This window comes from Motacilla alba, chromosome Z (assembly GCF_015832195.1).
Source record: "Motacilla alba alba isolate MOTALB_02 chromosome Z, Motacilla_alba_V1.0_pri, whole genome shotgun sequence".
Lineage (NCBI taxonomy): Eukaryota > Metazoa > Chordata > Aves > Passeriformes > Motacillidae > Motacilla > Motacilla alba.
Window position 1 is genome coordinate 28140175 of NC_052046.1, and position 21996 is coordinate 28162170.

Below are 21996 nucleotides of genomic sequence, written 5' to 3' on the forward strand. Positions count from 1 at the left end.
AGACGAGAACGGCAGACGAGCTGAGGGTTTGTTACCCCCATACCTGGCAGGTCCTGCCGGGCCGGGCTCTGCACTCAGCACCCACCGCTGCCGAAGGACAGAGCCAGTGACGAGGCCCGCATTTCCCGCAGCGCTTTCTGTACACGCATGAGGAAATCCCACTGAACCTTCTCTCCACAAAGTTACTGCGGGTCGGGGATGATGCCTGGTGGATAGAGAGCCGCCCCACATTCCCACCTTCGCCCGAGGGTCAGGGTGTTTCCTAGCCCCATGGAGACCGCAGCACCCGGACGCTCACTCTCCGCCACGGGCGGCCTCCGGGCCATGCGCCCTGCCATCATGCGGTACGGAGAGGCCGTCTCCACCGCAGGAAACAGGTGGGGACGAGAGCACGGCAAACCTCTCCTGCCAAGTCCTCACGTGCACTGCTGCACTATCTGTATGCGAGCTGCTGCTCGCCCTGCGCCTCGCCGATAACTTTTTTTGCCAGGTTTCGCGCCGCCCGCCGCCACCGAAGGACCACCCAGGGTGATGCTGCACTTACGGTGGCGAACTTTCTGCCCAGATGGGCCAGGGTAGCAGCTTCGTCCTTCCTTTACCTTCGACATCACGGCTGCAGCACCATCCTCCCGCGGGCGTGCCACGCTGAGCGGGGGGCGGTGCGGCGGAGCCCTGCGCTCGTTCCGGCAGCGGGCGCCGTTCCGTTTCGGTCCGCCCCGCACCGGAGAGAGGGCGGCAGGCTCCGGCGAGCTCTGCTGCTGCTGCCTCCACAGCCGCTCCCGTCGCAGGAGGAGAAGGATGGAGCCGGGCAAGGAGCCCCGAGGGACCACGGGGGAGAAGCCCAGCGAACCAGAGCCAGCGGTTTCCTTCCAGGCCCGGTTGTGGAAGAACCTGCAGCTGGGGGGCAAGGGCCGGAGCGGCGGCGGCCGGGCAGCAGCCGAGCGCCGCACTGCGGAGCCCCTCGCCCCGCCGCCGCCGGCCGGCAGCAAGGGGGACCTCCAGCCCGGTGGCAAGTGGAGCGGCTTCAAGCGACGGCGGCAAGTGCTAGACCGCGTCTTTTCGTCCTCCCAGCCCAACCTATGCTGCTCGGCCGCCGAGCCGCTGGATTCGGCCGGGGAGTCCGGCTCCGCCCTGCGCCGCCTGCGGGAGCACCTGCTTCCCCAAGGCAAGGGGCCGCCGCCCGGCCGCCGCCCGGAGCCCGCCGCCGGCTGTGAGGGGCCGGCGGGTGGCAAGGAAGGGCGCCGGCCCGGGGCGCACCTGTCCCACCAGAAGAGCTCCTCGCTGCCCAGTACCGCCTGCCTGGAGCAGCTGCTGCAGGGCTCGCCCGCCGTCGGCAGGATCCAGGACCAGCGGACAGAGGACGGCGACAGCAGCGAGGTGAGCGCCGGCCCGCGTCGCCTCTCTGCGTACAGGGCTGGGTGGGGAGGTTGAGCGGGAGGGGTGGTAATCCTTGGGGAGGGGAGAGGAGGTGGGAAGGGAACTGAGGTAGGGAGAGGTGGGAGGGCGACCGCTGGGGAAGGGAGCTGAGGTGAGGAGAAGGACGGCCACGGCTGAGTCTCAGCCCTCTTCCCTCGTTGAAGAGTGCTCTTCGCCTAACGGGGAACTGGCTCCGGTCCCGCCCGCAACCCGCGTCGGAGAGCCCTGCATTCCCCCAGCACGCCGTGACAGGCGGTGTCGCGGGCCCGAGCCGTGGGAGCAACTCTGCCAGCCGTGCTCCTGCTCCGCTGCAGGAGCGACCTCCCTCAGACCTTCATTGCATAAACCATGCAGAGGAAAAGTGTTTCGGGGGCTGGAGTTAGGCTTCCCTCGCTCTCACGACTCGCAGGTCTGTGAGGGCCGTCTCTGCTGGTGTCTGCTCTTAACACATGCAGCACCGCTTTTCCTCAGGTGATCCCGGCTTTTTTCCTTGTTTGCTTATCCAAATTGGAATTGTCTTTTGATTTCTGCAAGACACACAAACGACAACCACTAGTACACATTTAATAGATTGTAGGTAATTATTTGGCTGGGTACAAATAATTACCTACAATTATTTGTAGTCTCATGCAGCTGTTAGTTCAGTCTCATGCAGCTGTTAGTTCAGTCTACAAGACTCGTTCTGGTGGTTGGGAGAAGACAGTAAACAAAGCCATAACTCTTCCAACTGTCAGTTTTTAAATTGCATGGCAAAGCTACTGTTGATAGGGACTGCTGAATCTTGGAATAAATTTACTGCGAGAAAAGTGCAAAACATGTGAGTATTTTTTGATCTTGTGTAATTCTAAGCAGTCATCCACCTTTCTCAGGAATAACTGACTAATGCATATTATTATAAATTGTCTTAAGTCATAATCAGGGAGAAATGAATAGCTGAACTAAAGGACGTGCTCTGTGTGTTGTCAAAAATAGGCTGTATAAATGCATTTGGCTGCTGCCGGAGCAGTACCTATGCTAATGAAGGATGACAGTACTTATGCAGCGATTTGCAAGTGTACCTTGAGGTCAGTGGTACTTTAATGTCCATCTGCAGAATTCAAAGGAGTTCATCTTCACAAATATGGGACTAGACTTAACTTTATGTCGTGGGGTTGCTTTGGTTGTAATCACTGGCTTGACTGGAAACTACTGTGGTTATCTCTTGTATAATGCTTGTAAAGGATTAAGATCATTGCTTATTGAGGTGGGATTATTGTGACATGTATCTCTAAAGTGGGTATTTCCCTGCAGTAGTTAATCCCTTCCTCCCCAAACCGCTGATTTACAAGAGTGTATTGCATATTCTTAGTATTTAATACTATTGTTTGAGACAACAAGTCTGCTTTAAAGACTGCTGCATCTAGCAATATGAAAATGTGTGACTTTCTTCCGTGTTGTTCTGCTGTTGTGTTTAGTAAAGAATTGTAAATGTTTGTTTACAAAACACGTCAAATGCTTTTTAGTTGTGAGGGCAGTACTCTTGTTTAGAAAAAAGTACAGTCATAGCTTTTGGAAAGAATACTGATAAATCAAATCAGTTTTGGCTTTCTAACACTTGTTTTTAATTAGCAGGATTATGACCGATTCCTTCAAGTGTTTTCTAGTATTAATTTGGGCTGTGCCTGGATACCAGGCATGTTGGTTTTCGTAATAAAAAAACTTGCTTGTGTGTTGATGAAGTTTGCAGAGCTGCTGATTGTGTTTGTTTCAAAGGGATGATCTGAAACAGAATAGCTTTTCTGCTATTTCATAATAAGCATATTCACTGCTTTTCTCAACTCTAAAGTCTTACTTGGGTTATTAAATCTAGTTTAATTCACCAGCTTTATTGAGTTACAGGATATTGGGGGAAGTAAGACTCCAACTATGAAATGTTGTTGATTGTCTTCAAGTATGCCTGGTACTCTTCAGTGATCTGTTGACAGAGCAAGGACCTTCCACTGTGAGCAGCTGGAGTTTCCATTTCAGTGTACCTCACGTGTCAAGTCTTGCATGCTTATAGGCTGTATGTACCCCAAAGCAGTAAAGTCCCTGCCTAACCTCAGTCATGGCCTTTACAACTTTCTGAGGATTTGGGATTAGACATCTGGTAGCATGATTTTGGAATAACTTGCATTTTTCAAATCCAAGTTTTACTTAGAGCACATGTTGGTTTTAACAACTGCAGGGAACCAACCTCCAAGCAAGCTGTTCCCTTCCCCCCCCCGTGTCTTCTGATAGTGGAAAGACAGTAAGAGATTATGAGTTAAAGTAACAATTTACTAAAATCACAATAACCACAGCATTATCAGTAGTGAGAAAAGTATATAAAAAGAGGGTGTCCCACTCACAAAAGGGCATTTATCACTGGGAACAAAAGAAAAAGTGCTTCCCAAAGACAGCGCCTAGCATGTACTCAGACAAAGGCAATATGGCCATGAGAGCTCTTGTGGCTTAATGTTCTCATCCCCCAGCCCAGTCTAAGTAGGCAAGCAAACTCCTCTGAATCTTGCGCCATGCTGCCACCTTGACTGCTCCAATATGTTTTGCACAGCCTTCTCTGGCCCTGTCACCACTCACTCAGCTCTTCTGGGGCTTGGGCTCTGAATGGCTCAGCTGAGCTTGTGCACCTTCTCTCTTTTTGGAGCAGTTGTCTTTGACTCGGCATTGCTGTCCTTCAGCACCACATCTTAAAGCCACAGCTCAGAGGAACAGTGGTGAAGAGGGGTTGAGTCCACCCGGCTTATCCCAATATCTTCTCCCTGGAGAGAGCCAGGCAAGATGGTGCACTTCCCCTCCTGCTCCTTGGCTTTTCCTGCTGGGACCACAGCAATGATGTGTGTGGTATGGAATAAATAGCATTAAAAGCTCCATTCAATTTTTTTTTCTGTAACCACAGCAGCACAGACTTACAGCAGTGTCTGAATTTTCATTGTCTTTTATTGCAGCCTTACATGCCCAAAGATTAACAAAGGTATATCAGAATCATTAAAATGAGATTAAATTACCTAAAAGTAAATCAACATAAAATGGCAACTTCTTTTAAAATATATGTAAACTTTTATTGAAATAGAGAGCAAGCAGATGCTACTGCCTCATTTGGATCAAGACTGTTGAATTTTCTAGCAAATCTGCACTCAAAAGATCTACTACATATCTTAAGGAAGATGGTGAAGAGAAATAAAATCCCACAATAAGTGAACTTTTGTGCTTTTAAGCTGAAATAATACAGTTGTCATCAGTGAGAAGGAGCATGAGTTAGCGAGTGGGAAGACTCACAATGTAAGATGTTATCATGAAATATACATATATTTAGCATAATCAAGCAATTTAAATAAATAGCACTATTGCATTGGGCATGGACAGTCTAGCAGAGACCTAGTTTTTTCAGTACTGAATAAAGCTTCTGTTGCATTGAATAGGATTAGTATACTGGTTTGAGCAGAATGGCACAAATGCAAGTGTAGTCTTATGCAAACAATACTATTATATTTGAGGGCTAAATACTAACCTAGTTCTTTGCGGAAGACTAAATACTTCTTGGAGCTGTCAGTGAATATTTTTGGAAAGGGCATTTTAAGTATTCATTGGCAGGAAACTTAAGCTTCTTTTAAACAGTAACCGAAATGTAAATGTGTGTTTTTAAGACAAAGAAATGAACACATGTGCAATTATACATAAACCTTCTTCCAGTTTCCAAAGACTATGACATAGGTTTCCTTGGCCAGACTTTTCATAACTTTCCACATGGCAGCCAGTCACTGTCATGTAGCTGAGAGCCACGTGAGTGCTGCATCCTTGAAGGGCTTAGATGATGGTGATGGAAGCTTCCTGGGGTGTCCCCTGGACAGGAAATAACAACAACAATCCAGGAGCAATGCTTCACAAACCTTCCAGTGTCTGAGTGTGCTGCCATGCCCAAGGCAGTGAGGCAAGGGTTTTTCTATTTGTCCCTTTTAATTTTCCTTTCCGTGCCAGCTGGAGCATGAATTTATCTGACAGCATGAATTTATCTGAATTTTATGCTGTGCCAGCATGGCCTTTTTCTTTAACATGAGACATAGCTTTGCATGAAAAGTTTCATATCACTTGTATTTTGTCACAGTAATTTAGTAAAAAGCAGGAGGGTGAAAATATCCCCGTTCCTTAAGATTTGCAGTAATAGAGACCCTACAAGTGTTTCACTATCTTAATCAAAGAACATGGATCTGGTCATATGTCATATTGAATCAAAAATGAACATGAAGAGGGATTAAGGAGAGGGTTCTCGGTTGAAGGTATGTCCAGGCTGCAGTCTGACTATCACAGTGAGCACAGTGAGAGCTCTTGTGGGCACTTCTCTCCAGTATGTTTTCTTCAAAGATAACAACAAATCTGATAACAACAAATTTTGTAATTTCGTGACTTCTTAAAATGTGTCCAGGTTGATCCATTACGCCAAAAGAGTGGGCAGTTCTTAACCCCCTCCATCAATTTCTGTGAGTTGCTATGTGAATAACTTGGAGGTGTGGAAGAGCACTGGGGTTATTGCTGAGGGAAGATGGGGGCTGGCTAGGGCTGCTGCTCAACCTCTAATTTCTTAGCCATAAGAAAGCAAGTTTCATTATTTTTGTGACACATGGAGCTATTTGTTTCATTAACAAGCACGGATTGGGAAAGAGTGGTCTAGAATATATAATACAGACAGATGAAAGATTATATAAAGGGAAAAACTGGAGATGCCTCCAGATACAGGGTCTTTCCCATTCTTACAAATAAAGATAATTATTAGTCAATAAAGTTGATGTAAGAGGGTGAACTGTGTGGCACAGGAGGAGGACCTGCAGAAAAAGGGGGAGTTTAGTGAGCTGGGTTGTATGAGGAGACATTGCACTTTCAGGGCAAAGAGCATTATCTTGCACTGGGATGCTGGGAAAAAGAAAGGAAATCTTAGTAGAAAGGAGTACAGGTTGAGCTGGGAAGAAGCCTGAAGAGAAGAGAGGGGAATTTGAATTTAGTGTGGAGTGGGATGCAGAGCCAATGAAGACCAGTCTGGCATACCATGCATGTTTCTCTGCCTATACCAGAATGAATCTGTAATTGGTTTAGAGCCATGTGAGTCGGTGAAGTTACACAAGGGAAAAATTTATGTAGTTTGTTATAATTGGCATATGTAATTCATCCAGCCAAAGAAGGAAAAAGAATAAGAAAAGACAAAAGCCTGAAATAAATGTCAATGAAAAGCTACACAAATAATGTCACCCAAGAGGATCTTAATTGTTACTTTAATTTCACTGAGAAAGATGAAGGTGGTGAGAAAATTTGAAAACTGCTGAGTGTCAAGGATTAATTACCTTTTCCTGACACAATGCTGGTAAAAACCAGAAAGAGTTGGAGAGAGCTATTTTGCTCAGGTATTTGGAGGATGATTTGAGAGCAGCATAGTTCTGAAAATTGAGAGGGCAATATTTTAGAAAGCAGGAGAACACTTGCTTTTAGGGATGTGGCCACTGATACACAGGAAATGAGTAGATGAAAAAAATGTTTAGGCTGGTGAGAAGACCATGGAGCTGGTTAAATTACACAGAAATAACAACCAAGGGTAAAAAGCTGTTGCTGAAGTTTGTTTCTTGTAAGACAGCTGTTGCAACTAACTGATCAAAGCTATTTGTTTCTCCAAGAGTTTAATTAGACATCTGATTTTGTTAAGAGATGTTCTCATTGCCCAATTTTTCATTGTATTTATCTCTAGTAAAAGGTTAATCTTTCAGCAGTTTGAGATGTACTAATCTGCTTCTTGTGCTCTGTCAGTATCTGACCAGACTGTCATTTTATGGTATTTTATTACAGTGTATATATATTACTGGAAGAGAAATCAAGATATGGCACAATAGAGTTGTATTTAATTATATCTTGAATGACATCTGCTTAATTAACTAAAGATCTGCAGAGTTTTCAAAGTGAGCTACATGATTTTTCAGTATTGGCCAGTTTGCATTTATCCTCATGTATAATATTTAGATATTTTAAAGTGAACTAATAGTGGCTGTTTATCTATGACCTCATTTAAACTTTATTTCCTCTTCTCCTCACCCTTTCCATTTACTGCTCATATATAAAGGTGCTTATTGTGAAATAATTATATTGATTGGATGGTAGGATGTTTGGATGGTAGGAATTGCCACAGTCCTTGCACTGAAAGATCAAATAAATGCTTATTTTGTAACAAGCAACTCTGCTGTAAAGTGTTCAAGTTTCAGAGTTTTTTCCTGGATTTCAAGTGACTGTGTCAAAACTCTTACTTCAGTATACTTCATATGGGCATTTCATAACCTACTGACCTGTGCTGAACTTTAAAAAGTTCAAAATACAGACACAGAAACTTGGTTATAGTACTAGACTTTCTTTTTTTCCCAAGAAATACTGAAAAATGTTCCTTCCCTCTTTTTGAAATGCTGAATGCAGAAACTTAGTCATTGCATTAAGACTTATCATCTGTTACTATATTGTTGCAGAGAGAATTACTTTCTAGTGTTTAAAAAAAAATATGACTAAAACAGTTTTAAAACTGCCACTATGTCATTTAGCATCCAGTTTTGTAGGAAGTTCTAGCTTAACTGGTTTGTCTTGTGTTATGTGCTAATAAATTAATAGACCCAAGCACCTTTTTTTTTTTTTATCTTCTTGGATAAATTTCTGGTCTTTGGCAAGATGACTTAGAATTCGCCATTGATCTGAATAATATATTTACCTTTTCCTCTCTAATCTTACTGTCTATCCTAGATCTTGGTTATTACAAGGGTTATCTTCTAGGTAATTTGAAGAGGGTAGCTACGACGTAATCTCTGAAGATTTTAAGTTTAAAAAATAAATATCTTTTCTTCCTTGCAAGAGAAGGCAGAATTCCCCCAATTTTTACCTATGGAACCTAATTTATGGAAATGACAAATTAAATCACCTTTAGTCCAGCATGGAGGTTTTTTATGTGAAGTTTGTGTTCTGCTCAGTGTACGTTCCATTCAGTATATTTCTGTAAGTCAAACCATAGCAAGTGCACCAGAATTATCTTGTATATGTAGAATATACAAATACCAGAACGTATTTATATGTATTGAAGTCTTAAGGGGTAGGTGACTGTGCTGGTTTAAAGGTAAACTAGCACGAGAAATTACCTCCACGCAAATACCTTGTGAGAGATTTCAAGTTGAGGTTACAATTTAATGGGAAAATTACAATAAAGGCAGAAAGTACAGAAACACTGGCTTAAACTGACAAAGTCAGAGAACAACCTGGCCCCTGTTGGTCAGGGGTGGTGGTTGCAGCCTATTTAAGCAGTAGCTGGAGGGCTGCTGAAATTATGGTTGTATAGTGGAAAGCAGTTTTCCTGTGGAAATTTGGGTTCTCCCTGGATGCCCATTTGTTATGGTTGTTCTCCCAGTCCCAAAACCCCAGGTTATATATGGTCAGATTCAGGCAGGAATGTTCAGGACCTTCCCCAGGGCAGGGAAATCCAAAATGGATTGGTATAATCCCATGAATTTTGTTGACCTAGGTTGGTAGAGCTGCCCATTGGGGCTGTTGAGCCATTACAGCCCACTGGCAGAGATGGCTGAGTGTTGTTATAACTTCGAGTCAATATGTGAAGAAGATGAAATGTTGTCCTGCCACGCAGGGTTTAACACCCAGTTTTCAGCATGGCGTTTTGTGTGCACTGAGCAGCTGTTGCAAATGATCAATCATTAACAGTTCATCAAGAATAATGTAGGTGAGTGTGGAAGGCATGGTTTGGCTACACCCATTTGGGCACTCTCTTTCCTGTTACTACGACAGTGATTCATACCTTGCCAGCAAGCCAGAGGTTTCATATTTCAAAGGCTTGGGAACATTTTGACAGTGATATACCATCACCGTCAAAACATCTTGTTTTGGAAGGTTCAGATTCAGTGTGAGATGTGGGGATAAAAATATTGCAGTACTGGGATTTTTGTCAGTAAAGGCACCTCATATTTCATGTGAGTGACTCTTTTGGTGAGGGGAAAGACCATCTGCTATTAAGTCAGGTAATTGATAAGGGTGGTGAGCAGTCTTGTTCCTTTATGTTCTGCTTGGATGTTACTGATTTGTTTTTGTGTATAGTCATTTGAGCCAATAAAATCATACAATCACAGAGTGGATTGCGTTGGAAGGACCTGAAGGATCATTTTAATGGCTTAGAAACTGATGGACACAAGTATGGTTACATTTACATGGATAATTTGACACAAAGGGATTTTTTATAATTAGTATAACACATCTTGTAACGTATTGAATTAGTGGGATTAGACAGAATTAATTTTCTGACAGTTCCCAGGAGGGGTTGCAGCTTGGAGCCTTGCAGGCACCCCGGGGTTGTTGGGCTGCACCATTCATGTCTTCATAGGGGGCAGGAGTAAGGGATTTACATTTTTGCCAAGAACGGGAATTTGGCTTTGGGTGGAAGAATAAGGCACTACATGGAGGATTGCCACCATTTTGTTCCTTTTTTTTCCTGGGAGCAAGTGTTGAATGCAGTGGTGGAGCAGCTCTAGCTCTAACTCTGCTGCAGTCACATGGGGTTGAACTCAGTGAGCATTTTGCATGTAAGTCACCCTTTCCATATAGTGGTGCTATTAGTATTGTTGCTGTTAATGTTTGTTTCATCACATTGCTGTTGGCCAGTAAATGGTTATCTCAACCCACTTTTGCCTTTTGTCCCTCTCTTACTGTCTGCATAAATCTTCATTTCCAGCTGGTTTTAAACTCATGTTTAAATGAAGGGTTGAGATAACAACAGATCTGTCTCTTCAGAGCCGGTCAGACCATTTTGATCTAAGCATTTATTTTTTGTGTTAGGTACAGAGCCCCATGGTTACAATGTTGCCTGGTCTGTGCATATGTGGTACCTAACTCATACGTTCCTGTATGTGTTCTCACGGTGCTTGTTTCCAGAATGGGGAGAGGGATCAGAATGGCTTTCTTGATATACTGTATGACATTACAGTGATATACTGTATGACATTATAACATCAAGGTCAGTGAGGGTCATTTGGGATGTGTGTTCGGTGCTGCTCTTCTGCCTGGGCCTGGGGTGGTACCTCTGGGAATTCATTAATAATTGTACCCAGTTTGGGGGGTGGAACAGGGGAGGATAATGCAGTAGCCCACGGGCCAGTTAGGATAGAACAAGATGTAAAAACATGCTCCACAGTGCAGCCAGGGAGAGTGGTCCTTCCTGGATTTCTGGTAAAAATTACCCACAGAGACTCAAGGGTGACCCTTGGGTTTCTGGAGTCAGAGATACAAAGGATCCGGCCTGCTAATCCTAACTAGAAATGAGATCCTTGCAGTTTATTGAAGGGGTTTGAGCTGCTTCAGAAGTGTTTGGCATGAAAGCGCAGCTCCTCCTGGCACTCTGACTGCCAGTGCTGGGCTGGATGTTCAAAGGGGAATTCCCACGCCACTCATACTTGCATGGAGTAAATGGATTGCTCTGACTACCTAGTGAGCTCAAACAGGAAACAGCCGTTGCTCAGGGATCTTGGAAATAATAATGAACTGGCCCAAAGGTGAAAATTTTGGATTATTATCAGGAGAGGAGAAGGAAAAGGTGACGTGTGCTTAGGATGCCCCACCACATAATCAATGACCAGAAAATGAAAATAATATTTGCTCTATTTTGTAATGTCTCCTGCTCTGTTATAGGAGTATACTGAAAATAGAAAGCTACTGCATGAAGTTCTACATGGTGAGTCACATGAAGCTATGGAGGGACAAGGTGCATCAAGTCAGGTTGCAGACCTGAAAGCCATCCAGCTGGCTCTAGATGTCACTGAATGAGAGAAATGGCCAGTGCTACACCTTTGCACTGACTTGTGTATGGCAGCAAATGCACTGCAGGGGTGGCTGGACCAGTGGAAGACGACCAACTGGCAGGACAGAGGTAAACCCATCTGGGCTGAAGAATTGTGTTGAGGCATCATTTGCCAGGTAGAGGAGCTGGCTGCAATAGCACGTCATGTAGATGCACACATACCCAGGAATCAGGCTACTGATGAGCATCACAACAATGAACAGGTGGATTGGGCTGCCAAGATTAAAGTGTCTCAGGTGGACCTGGGCTGGCAGCATAAGAGTGAATTATTTCTTGCATGATGGGCCTCAGCTTATCAAGGAAGAGTGGCAAAATAGAAATAGGTTTGTGATCAAGGGGTGGACTGCACAAAAATAGTATGTTCCAGGTTATTCATAACTGTGAAACATTCACTGCAATCAAGCAGGCCAAGCAGGTAAAGTCACTGTGGTATGAGGGGATGATGGTTGAAACTTAAATACGAGGAGGCTTGGCAGATTAATTACATCATACACCATACAAACCTGCCAAGGCAATTGTTACATGCTTACAGTGGTGTAAAGAACCACTGGATGGCTGGATATCTACGCTGTGCCTCACACCACTGCCCGGAACACCAGCTTGGGGTTTGAAGACCAAGTCCTGTGGTGACATGGCACCCCAGAAAGAACTCAGTTTGACAATAAAACTAATTTTAAAGATGTTTCACAGAGTCACCTTTGCCAGAGAGCATGATATTGAGTGGGCATCAAATTCCTTGTCCGCAGCACCCTATGGGAAAGTTGAATGATACAATGGACTTTTAAAAACGACACTGAAGGCAGTGGGTGGTTGGACCTATATTTAGCAAAGGCAATCTGATTAGTAAACACCCAGGGCTTTATCAGTTGAGCTGCCCCTGCCCAATCAAAACCTCCACACACTGTAAAAGGTATAAAGTCCTTATGGTGCATATAAAAATGTGTTAGGGAGAACAGTTTTGATTAGTTCTACTTTCTATTAATGGGATTTTTTTTGCTCAAGGACTTGGGTGCACTTGGTGGATGACGCAGAGGGTCATGGAAAGACGATGTGTACCCCAAGGAGATTTGATTATTGGTTGAGAACAGTCTGTAATGTTGAATTGTGTGTGTGATATTTGTTGCAGACCCTACTGACTCCTGCTGGTTTTCCTGAAGGATTTGAAGGAGATAGCTGAAAAAAAAATTCCAAAAGGAAAACCAGTTGAAATAAGTTTATGACCTACTTTATACCTGAGCAAGAAGCAGAAATCCACAGGATTTCTTTTACCAACGGATGAGACAACCAATCTGGCACAGCGGGATTTTTTTGCAGTGTAGGATACGTACGTAAAGACAGGAGATTGACTTTCTGTCTACCACAATCTATTAAAAATCTAGGTTCAAGAACAAAATGAAGGAATTTATAGAAAAATGTGAGAATGCTTCCTTTTAAATGACAGAAAAAGATAAAAGGTCTGTTTTAATAGCAAATAGTATAATTTAATTCTGGAATATTGATAAAATTGAAAATTCTGCAATACCTTTCAGTAGTATGCATTATTAAATCCTGGAAGAAATTTTTGGAAGAAATAGAAGAAAGGAGAACTCCTGTACTTGAAAGTAAATGCCTAAAAAATAAGTATGTGGTATTAAAAATGAATAGATTGAAACACATTTAGACCAAGAAATCTGATACGAAAGATTCAGGAAAAAAGTATGTACCCTAAACTCAAATGAGCTGTTATTAAAAAAAGTAACTTTTTCCAAAATGTGGCTCCTCACAACTTCTATGACTAAAATCTGATATTGTCAAAACATAAAATAAGTTTGAAGAGATGAGAGATATTTTGCACATTTTTGTACAGACAAATGCAGTCAGAGAACAAGACAATGCTTTTGTTGTTTAGAATTTTGACATACAAATAATGTGAACTTGAAACACTTTTCATGTATTTTCTTTTTCGTTTGTTTTTTATGGTCAACACATAGAAAAACAAAAGAAAGGGAAAACCCCCAAGTTTTAAAAGGATGTTTTCTTAATTCTTACATTAATATTAAAAAAAAGATAAATCAGAAGACCCAAACAGCAAAGTCAAGAATTCAAATGATCCCTTAGTAGTTAGACTTTCATGAGACATTTAGGACCCTGAAGACTGGGACATTTTTATGGGTGATATAAACAGATATTTATCATATTGGAAGTTCCTCTTACATTTTTAGAGTGCTTTTAAGTTCCTGAATTCCTGCTTCTATATGCTCAGATTGAGCATATTTGAAGACTGAATTTATTTGGAGGTCACAGCTGATGTTGAACAGCCAGACCAAAGTAGGAAGTCAGATTACTGCACAGAATGTGAATGGCAGAGCTTGTGCCTTCTTTGCTTTGAAGACAGACATCACTCAGACAGTGCTGGGAGTATATTTGTAAGTTTCAATTTCACAGGCTTAAGCTAATCTTAGGGGTTTTTGCTTACAAGAAAAGTGAAAGTATTTACCTTGACTTTAGACCTGAATGAGAAAAGAAGTGGTGTGTGAAGGAAGAAACTCTGTTATGAACATGGACAAATACATGTGTGCTTCCAGAAATATTATTGGGGCTTCAAGGAAACATAGGAAGAAAAGGACTTACAAAAAAGAGTTAAGTGCTTTTAATGGCTTACTTGAAGTAATTGCACGATCTGCTTCTGATGAGAGCCTGTGTGAACTTTTCTGTCAGAATACTCCTCATCATCATTAGTAACTTAATAATTTAATAACTGGTTTTCTCTTTGGTGTTTAGGGTTTTTTTATTTATTTAAAAACATTTTTCCGCTGCACTTTTCCTGCCCTGTGGTTTCCTGCCCTATTTGGTTTGTAGATTCCAGTAGCATTAAGGTTCCTCTGTTAATAGATAATAGGTTTCTGTGGGAGGGATGCTAATCCAACATGCTGGGAAATCTGCTGGGAAACTCCCTGCAGATGCAATGCAATAATTTCACCAAGTCTTGTCTTTCTCTTCAGTTTCTATGGTAATACTATACTTTTCTCATCAGTGTCTTGGTGGTAAAGGCAATTTAATTATTATACATCAACTTTCGAGTATTGTAGTTTCAACAATAAGGATTTTGGCTTGGGTTAACCAGCACAAGTACGGCTTCAGGTTCTCTTGTCAGTTTATCTGGCTGGGGCTAAATTCAGCTCCACAGCTGAGCTACATAGGTAGTTGAAGCTTGAAGTACATCTCAGCCATCTGCAGCCACCAAAGTACATGATACCCAAAACAGACACCATTTTGGCCAAAATTATGAGGCGTGATTCTGCTTTTGGAAAACTGTACAGCTTATGATTTAAATGATAATAAATACTGCACTTCACAGTGTTACATCATCCAAAATGAAGTGCAGTACAAATTTGCTTTATCAGGTGGAATGGAGTCTCAAAAATAACCATCTTTCCTTAAAGGAGCCAACTCTTCTACTGTAGAAGTTTTAATGTATGGCTTTGACCTTAGCCTAATCTTATGTACATATTTAAACAGATGTGTAATTTTAATAATAATAAATAATAATTTTCCTCATGCAGTATGAGTGAGTACTCTTGTACTATTGTACTATTTACTATGTACTATCAGTGAGTACTCTTGTACTATTTGAACTTGAAAGCCAGCTACCTAATTACTTATTTACTAACTAGCCTAACTTAGTTCAGATTTATTCCACTGAGAGATATTTTGGACCTTCCATGTGAAGATTTTTGTGGAAATAATTCAACAAGTGTGCGTGTACATTCTTATCACAGAATCATCTAGGTTGGAAAAGAGCTTTGAAGTCATCAAGTCCAACCTATGATCCAACACCACCTTGTTAACTAGACCATGACACTAAATGCCATCTCCAGTCTGTCCTTAAATGCCTTCGGGGATGGTGACTCCTGGGCTGCCCATTGTAATGTCCCATCACTTGTTTTGTGAAGAACTTCCTAAAGACAAACCTAAACATTCCCGGGCACAGCTTACAACTGTGTCTTCTTGCCCTAAGACTGTGGTCTTCTTGTCCTATGAGACATGTTTACATGCAGGAGTATGCATAAGATATGTGTCATTTGTGTACATCACTGCAACAATAAAAGAAACTTGACGTGTCACTGCACTTTAGTAACATGGCATTAGGAAGTCTGTGTCTCTTCTCAGTGGCAGTTTCATGGTTATTTTCTGTGCTGCTGTCAAACTGAATCTGAATATCTTTTGTGCAGTCACGAAAGGAAATGGTTTATCACAGAACTGAGGAGTGAGAATGTATGCCTCATGTAATGCCAGGGGAGTAATGACACATACCACCACATTTTTCTGTCTTGCACTGAGACGTTTGCTGATACTGATGCTGTTGTGTAATTTAGGTGTCTGTGTTTCATGCAAGTACTATGTTTACTTAGCCCTGGTCCTATTAGGGGATTAGCTTTGACATTCTGGCAAATCCTTGTTCTGTTTGGGATGAAGTGTTCTGTTCACTAGTGACATTTTAATTTATCTCAGGTGTAGTGGAGCAGATGCAAGCAGCATATTGTCCTGAAATGTGAATTAATATATTAAAAATATACAGTTGGTTTGCATTTAGTGGTAAGAGAGTGCCTCATCATGCAAATGGAGAAACTGATTAACTTGTTGCCTTTCTGCATGTGAACAAGTGACACAACTTCAAAATTGGCTAGATTCAGAGGCTGCGCGAACAGTGGCACTTGAAAGACTGTGAGTTACTGGACGTGTAAGTAGAAGGTTGCTTCTTCTGTGTGTCCCTGAGCAGATGGTCCCGTGGATGAAGGCAGAGGACTCTTGCAGCAGCCTTCTTAAATTAAATGAGGAGCAGAGAGAAGAGCTTGGCTTTCTGCATCTCAGAAACTGGATCTCATGAAAAGAAACTATGTTAAGTAGGCAGATTTTAAACCTGGTCTTCATATATATCTAGAAAAAACAGAAAAATATTTAAACAGTTCTAATACAGTAAGGAAACTCTAAGGTAGATGCCATTTATTTTACCAGTTAGCAAGTATCTCAATTCTGGAGGCAAAATCCAATTACTGTAGTTATGGCAAGTTTTTCAGCTGTTGCTTTGCTGTCTTGCCTTTTAGCATGGTTGAGGGAGATGGAGATCTGTAGGAGCAGTGATACATGTCAATGAACTCTTATTGTTTCAATTGTATTTAATTGTATCATTATGCAGTTGTTCTGAAAGAAACACCATGTGTTATGCAAGTTATGCTTGTTCATACTAATTATCTCTTTCATTAAATTTACTAGAAGTCTATAAATAATTTTTTAAGAGTGGTTCTAAGTAGCTTTTTTATATTGCCTGTCACTTGAGATTAATATCAATAAAATTAAGTACTAGTTACTTGTCAAAGGAGAAAAGCTGGATTTCTAGAAAATATTTCCAACACGCTTTTCATGTAACCCTACAGCATAACCCAGCAGACTGTTGCCTAGTGATGGAAGAGGAACACAATACTAATAGTAATCACAAAAACAAGCTGTTAATCCTTCCAAAGTGTATGATGCTGGCACTGGAATTGTACTGTTTCCATCCTTTATAGCAAATGAATTATTTTACTATTTTGGTTTTGGTTTTTAAATTATTTTTATAGTTCTTTACGTGGTTATTTATAAGTGAATGACACTGGCAATGTGTTCAGTTTCAGAAATGTCATCCTGTACCTTAATGAGCATCAGTAGTGAATATTGTAAATATCTGAGTCTTTCAGTGCCAACAGTGATGTTTCAGATAACTGAAGTTGTTCCCTAAGTGCCCACTAAAATCCTAAATGACTGTGAGGCTGTGTGTGCCTTCCAGCCAGTGCCAGCTAGCCAGATGCCATACTTGGTTCTTCCTATGATGAGAACCTGTTTGATCCCCTGTGAAAATAGAAAGCAGTCATGGAATCTCAAGGATTGTTGCTGTAATTGCTGACTTTTTCTACTGTTTTCATTATTTACGTTTAAAAATCAAAATGGCTATAATAATACCTGAAAGAGATGTAAGAATAGAATTAGAATATCTGAAATAGATAGAAACCAGCCTGCAAAGAGATTCTTGAAGCCTTAAGTCTGATTAGAGTATGAGATGAAGTAAATGTTCATGAAAATTAGGGAAAAGAGCTCATGAGATATTCAAAAGTACCTGAAGGAAGAATATATAACTTAATCTTGAAAATTTGATTGCAGATTTTAAAATTTATTTTATGCTTATTCTTTTTTTTTTTTTTTTTTTTTTTTACATTAATTCTAACAGAACAAGCAGATTGCATTCTTCCATTGAATGTTTTGCTGGTAGGCACTATTAAGCAACTATTTGAAGCACCAGCTGGCATATTAAATTTATAAAGATCTGTGCTTCACCTAATTTTTGTATAGGAAATTCATCATAACTAGAATTTTAAGATAGTGAATGTGAGTTAGTCTAAACACTTTCTGACTGTTTCATTGCTGCAGATTCCCTCTGAAGGTTTTTGTCAGTTTCTTTAGTCTTTGCATCCTTTTCTGGGTTGGAATATGTTTGTTGTTTAATTGCAATATCAGTAGTCTCATGTGAGTGGTCCTGTACCTGGATATGTATTTTCTGAGCAAGATTTGTACTAGTAGCATCCAGTCACAGATACATGTTGTTAGATGAAAGGACTTTCAGTTTCACATTCTCTCTCTTTCTTTGAAACCTGGTTATTTTCTTTGGGCCATGGAGTGCCATGCAGCCCTATTCCCTAATACCAGTTTTCCAACTTTCCATCCTCCATTTACACTGCAATTATCAGGGCTTTTATCCTTGTTTTTTGAAGATGGTACAGCTGGAGCCAAAGCAAAATGGGTTTACTCCCAGAAAATTTTGGGGTTTTGTGACTGCAGATTTTTGCAGGATGTTCTGGAGGTGTGTGTTCATTTTGGTTTGACCTCATCTTTTCCCATGGAAGACTAACATTAGTCGGTATTTCAGTCTTAATATAGTGTTTCTAGCTTCATTTTTTTCCCCTTCCTTCTTCAGGTTATTACTATTTTAAAAATAATTTTGTTAGGTGAGTATAGGAAATCCAAATCTGTGCTTGTGATAACTACCCATTCTCATTTCCTGTAAAGCAGACACTACTTCCTGTTTGGCCTGTTGTAGATTACTGACCCAGTTTTGCTCACCATTTTCTCTGTAGAGGGAGATATAACCTGTTACAGTCATGGTGAGGCCTTGATAAGTCTTTGTTACAGTCGCTGATGAATTATGAAAAAAAACCAAAAAACACTTGTGACAGGGAAATAGTCTGGGACGAATTGCAACACATTTGTCTGAGTGTGCTCCACACGTTATATTGGAGTTCATAATTGGATACTTATGGCCTGTAACATTTGCTGCTGTGACTGTAAGAATATATTCTCATTAGAGGACACAACTAATATAAGGTTTGTAAGATGATGCGGTTTATTCCAATGGTAGTTTTGTCCAGGAGCAAGTGACTGCAGAAGCAGTTAAACACATCACTTGCTAAAGAAAAATTTATATAAGAAGTAGTGCTGACTAAGACAAAACGTTGACTTGCAGTTCTCTGATGTATATTATTCGAATAAGAATGAAAAAAAACTTAGTGACTTCATATAATAAATATGATATATTTAAATACAGCATAGGGCTGCAGACTGAACAGAAGTCCGTAACTGGTGCTCCTGTTGGCGTGCATCTGGTAATATTGCTGAAGCATATCAGAAAAGGAATCATGTCTGCTAAGGCCATCTATTGAAAATGCCTCTGAAATGTGTGCTTTTAGAATGGAAGGCGTAGTCCTCTCCCTGCACACCAGGGTGTCATACCTTGCAATGCTCTCTTGCTGTGCTTGAGTGTGCAGCTGGCACACTGAAGCTGCCCTGAGTCAGCCTGGTGAACCTGTGTGAGCAGGAGGCCTGCAGTGTGAGGAGAGAGGAGGCAGGGCAGAGAAGGTGTGCAGGAAAGTTCTGTTGCCCTGCTCTGAATGTTAGTGAGTTTGTGTTCAGGGCACAAATGGGAGATTTAGGGCATAAACATGGCCTTCTCCTTTTGTGCTACTGGCAGCATTACTGGGAGCTGGTGTAATACTGTACAATTACAACTACAATTTTTTTTTGCTGCTAATTATCATTCCAACTTATGTTAAGATAGTCATGCACAAATATTGGTAACTTTTTAGCATCACTGAACAGAAATATTTCTACTACAGTTCTTCTGAGTGTTCCATCCAATGCTTTCCAATACTTTATGATTTAGAGAGAAATAGATTTGCTGTTAATAAAATGGGCAGGTGTCACGTTGCAGAAAGGCATAGATAGCAACTTGAAAAAATTTATAAACTAAACTCATTTAAACAAAGGGCAGTTTTTAGGTACAGTCAAAATTGGTTGTATACCAAGCAATGAGAAATGCAAGTCTCATCTCTGTAAGAGTAGAATTATATTTTCAAAAGGAGAAACTATAAAAGGGATCTAGAATTCATAGTTAACAAGCAATTCTGCAAGAGAACCTAATATAACTTTGTAGCAAAATCATCTACAGTGGCCTCCAAAACAATAAAACTTAATATCCTGACTGCGAAGAGAGCTGGTTTCACCAGTGAATGAGAAAATTGCACACACTGTCTGCATTTTTATGAAGATGTTGAAAAATAAAATTGTGGCTTGTGATACAATTTGCAGGTGACAAAAATGCTGATCAGAGAGAACCTGAGATCAGTATTCAATGTACCTAAACAGAGGTGGAGGATGATTATTATCCAGGAGAACACACAGAGTCTCTCAGTAGGTTTATCCCTGCTGGACTGCTAGTGGTAAGAGCAGGGGGAAGGGAGACAGTATTTTGCTTGCTTCTGCAACATATAAATCTTTAGGCGCATCAATCAAATCCCTCTGATTCTTGTTTTGGAGAAAGGCACATCTAACTTATATTTATTAAGTTGATTAGCTTTGAGAACAGCCTATCAAGCAGACTTGCTGTCCCTTTGCACCTCAAGAGGATCTGTTTTGCCCAAGCAAAGTCATGGACAGTGGCAGGTCAATATACTTTAGTATGCTGGAGAGCAGCCAACGTGTGTGATTTCTTAGTCTTGTGAAGTCTCAAGATCTGAAATTGCTGGATAGTGGAAACTTGCACAGGTTCCATTTTACTAGGGGCTGGTTCATGACAGGGAGTATGATATACCTGCTCAATACCATGCTCTCTAGCCCAGGCGTCTATGGGGTTGTTTTTGAAATGAGTCCTGTACTCCAAGTCAGTTCTTTCTGGGGTGCCATGTCGCTACAGGACTTGCTTTGCAAGGCCCAAGATGGTGTTCCAGGCAGTGGGGTGAGGTACAGGGTACATCTCCAGCCATCCAGTGGTTCTTTACATGAATATCAAGGTAGCTATTACCTTGGTGTGTTTGTGGGAGTGTGAGGGAATCAATGTGCCAGGCCTGCTCATATTTATATTTTGACCATCATCCCCCATACAACAGAGGCTTCATCCATTTTTCCTGCTTGATTGCAGTGAATGTTCCACAGTTATGCATCGCCTAGGAAATAGTGTCCATGTTTAAGTCCACCCCTCAGGTGTGAGCCCATCTGTATGCTGCTTCTCTTACCAGATGACTGGAGGCATCAAGGGCCCATTGAGCCAGAAATACCGCATCCTTACATTGCCACTACGGCAGGAGCAATCACTAAAGAGAGCACTTTTCATTTTCTGGTAGCTGGTTAAGTGGTGCACATGCCCTACTCACCATGTGTCACCTTTTCCTTCTCCTTGTCTGGTAGTTGGATACTCTGAAATTTTCACTTTTGGGCCAGTTCATTATGAGCTCCAGGGTCCCTGGGCAATTGGGTTTTCCTGTTTGAGCTTGTTATCTGATCAGCACGGTCTGCTTACTCTGCACAGCATCAGTGGCATGATGTGTGTAAGACACTGTCCCTTTCAATGTTCAGGCCAGTACTGGCAGTCGGGGTGCCAGGAGGTGCTGTGCTTTGGTGCCAAACACTTCAGAGGTGTCTTGAGCCCTTCTAATAAAATGCAAGGATCTCATTTTTGTTGGGACTGTAGCAGGCTTCAGATCCTTTTTGTCCATGACTCCAGATGGTAATGTACTGTCCTTTTCCCAATACCCTTATCAATGCCCACATTCTGGGACAGGAATCCCAGTTGCTTGGCTTCTTTAACATTTACTTGCATATAGTGGGCCACGTTGTGCCAGCATTGGAGCAGCCGGTGCTCCAATGGATCACCAAGGCTTCACCTGACTGAAATCCCACTTAACTCACAGCTGATTTGGTGCTAGGAATTAGGTGATTATCTTTGGCCCTGCCTCCTATTGGAAGGGCTCTACTTCTTCATCCCTCACTAAGGGAACTGATTTTATCTTGGATTTCTTCTTCTGTATAGAGGCTACTGCTACTGACATTTCTGTGGTTCAGTTGCAGTTTGAGTGGCCACAGTGCATTTTTCTCTGCTTTCCTCCTCTTCCCAGTGAGGGTGTTGTCTAGTATCAAACTGTATTCAATAAATAGTAGCCAAGGTCCAGGCACATTGTAGAACTTCCCTCCTCTCTGGAACTGCCATACCATTTTTCTTTCAAATATTCTGCCACTTTAACAGGGTCCTGTAGTTATTCAGTGTGAACTTCCAAAGCATTGGAGAAGAATAGTGCTTTAAAATGTGGCCTCTTTTTTCCTCCCACATTCCATGCCACTCATAGCTATCCACCCTT

General features: G+C 41.7%; 1 protein-coding gene across 8 annotated transcripts in view; it reads left to right on the plus strand.

Annotated features, from left to right (window-relative positions):
* Nucleotides 1-660: 660 nt before the first annotated feature.
* Nucleotides 661-21996, plus strand: part of MCTP1 (multiple C2 and transmembrane domain containing 1) — a 215661-nt gene continuing 194325 nt past the window's right edge. For all 8 annotated transcript variants that reach the window (XR_005255499.1, XR_005255497.1, XR_005255498.1 and 5 more), the window contains exon 1: nucleotides 661-1377. Coding sequence is in view for 5 of the 8 variants with exons in the window: in XM_038125803.1 (XP_037981731.1) it covers nucleotides 799-1377 (579 nt within the window). In the remaining 3 variants the exon portion in view is untranslated. The remainder of the gene's footprint in view (nucleotides 1378-21996) is intronic.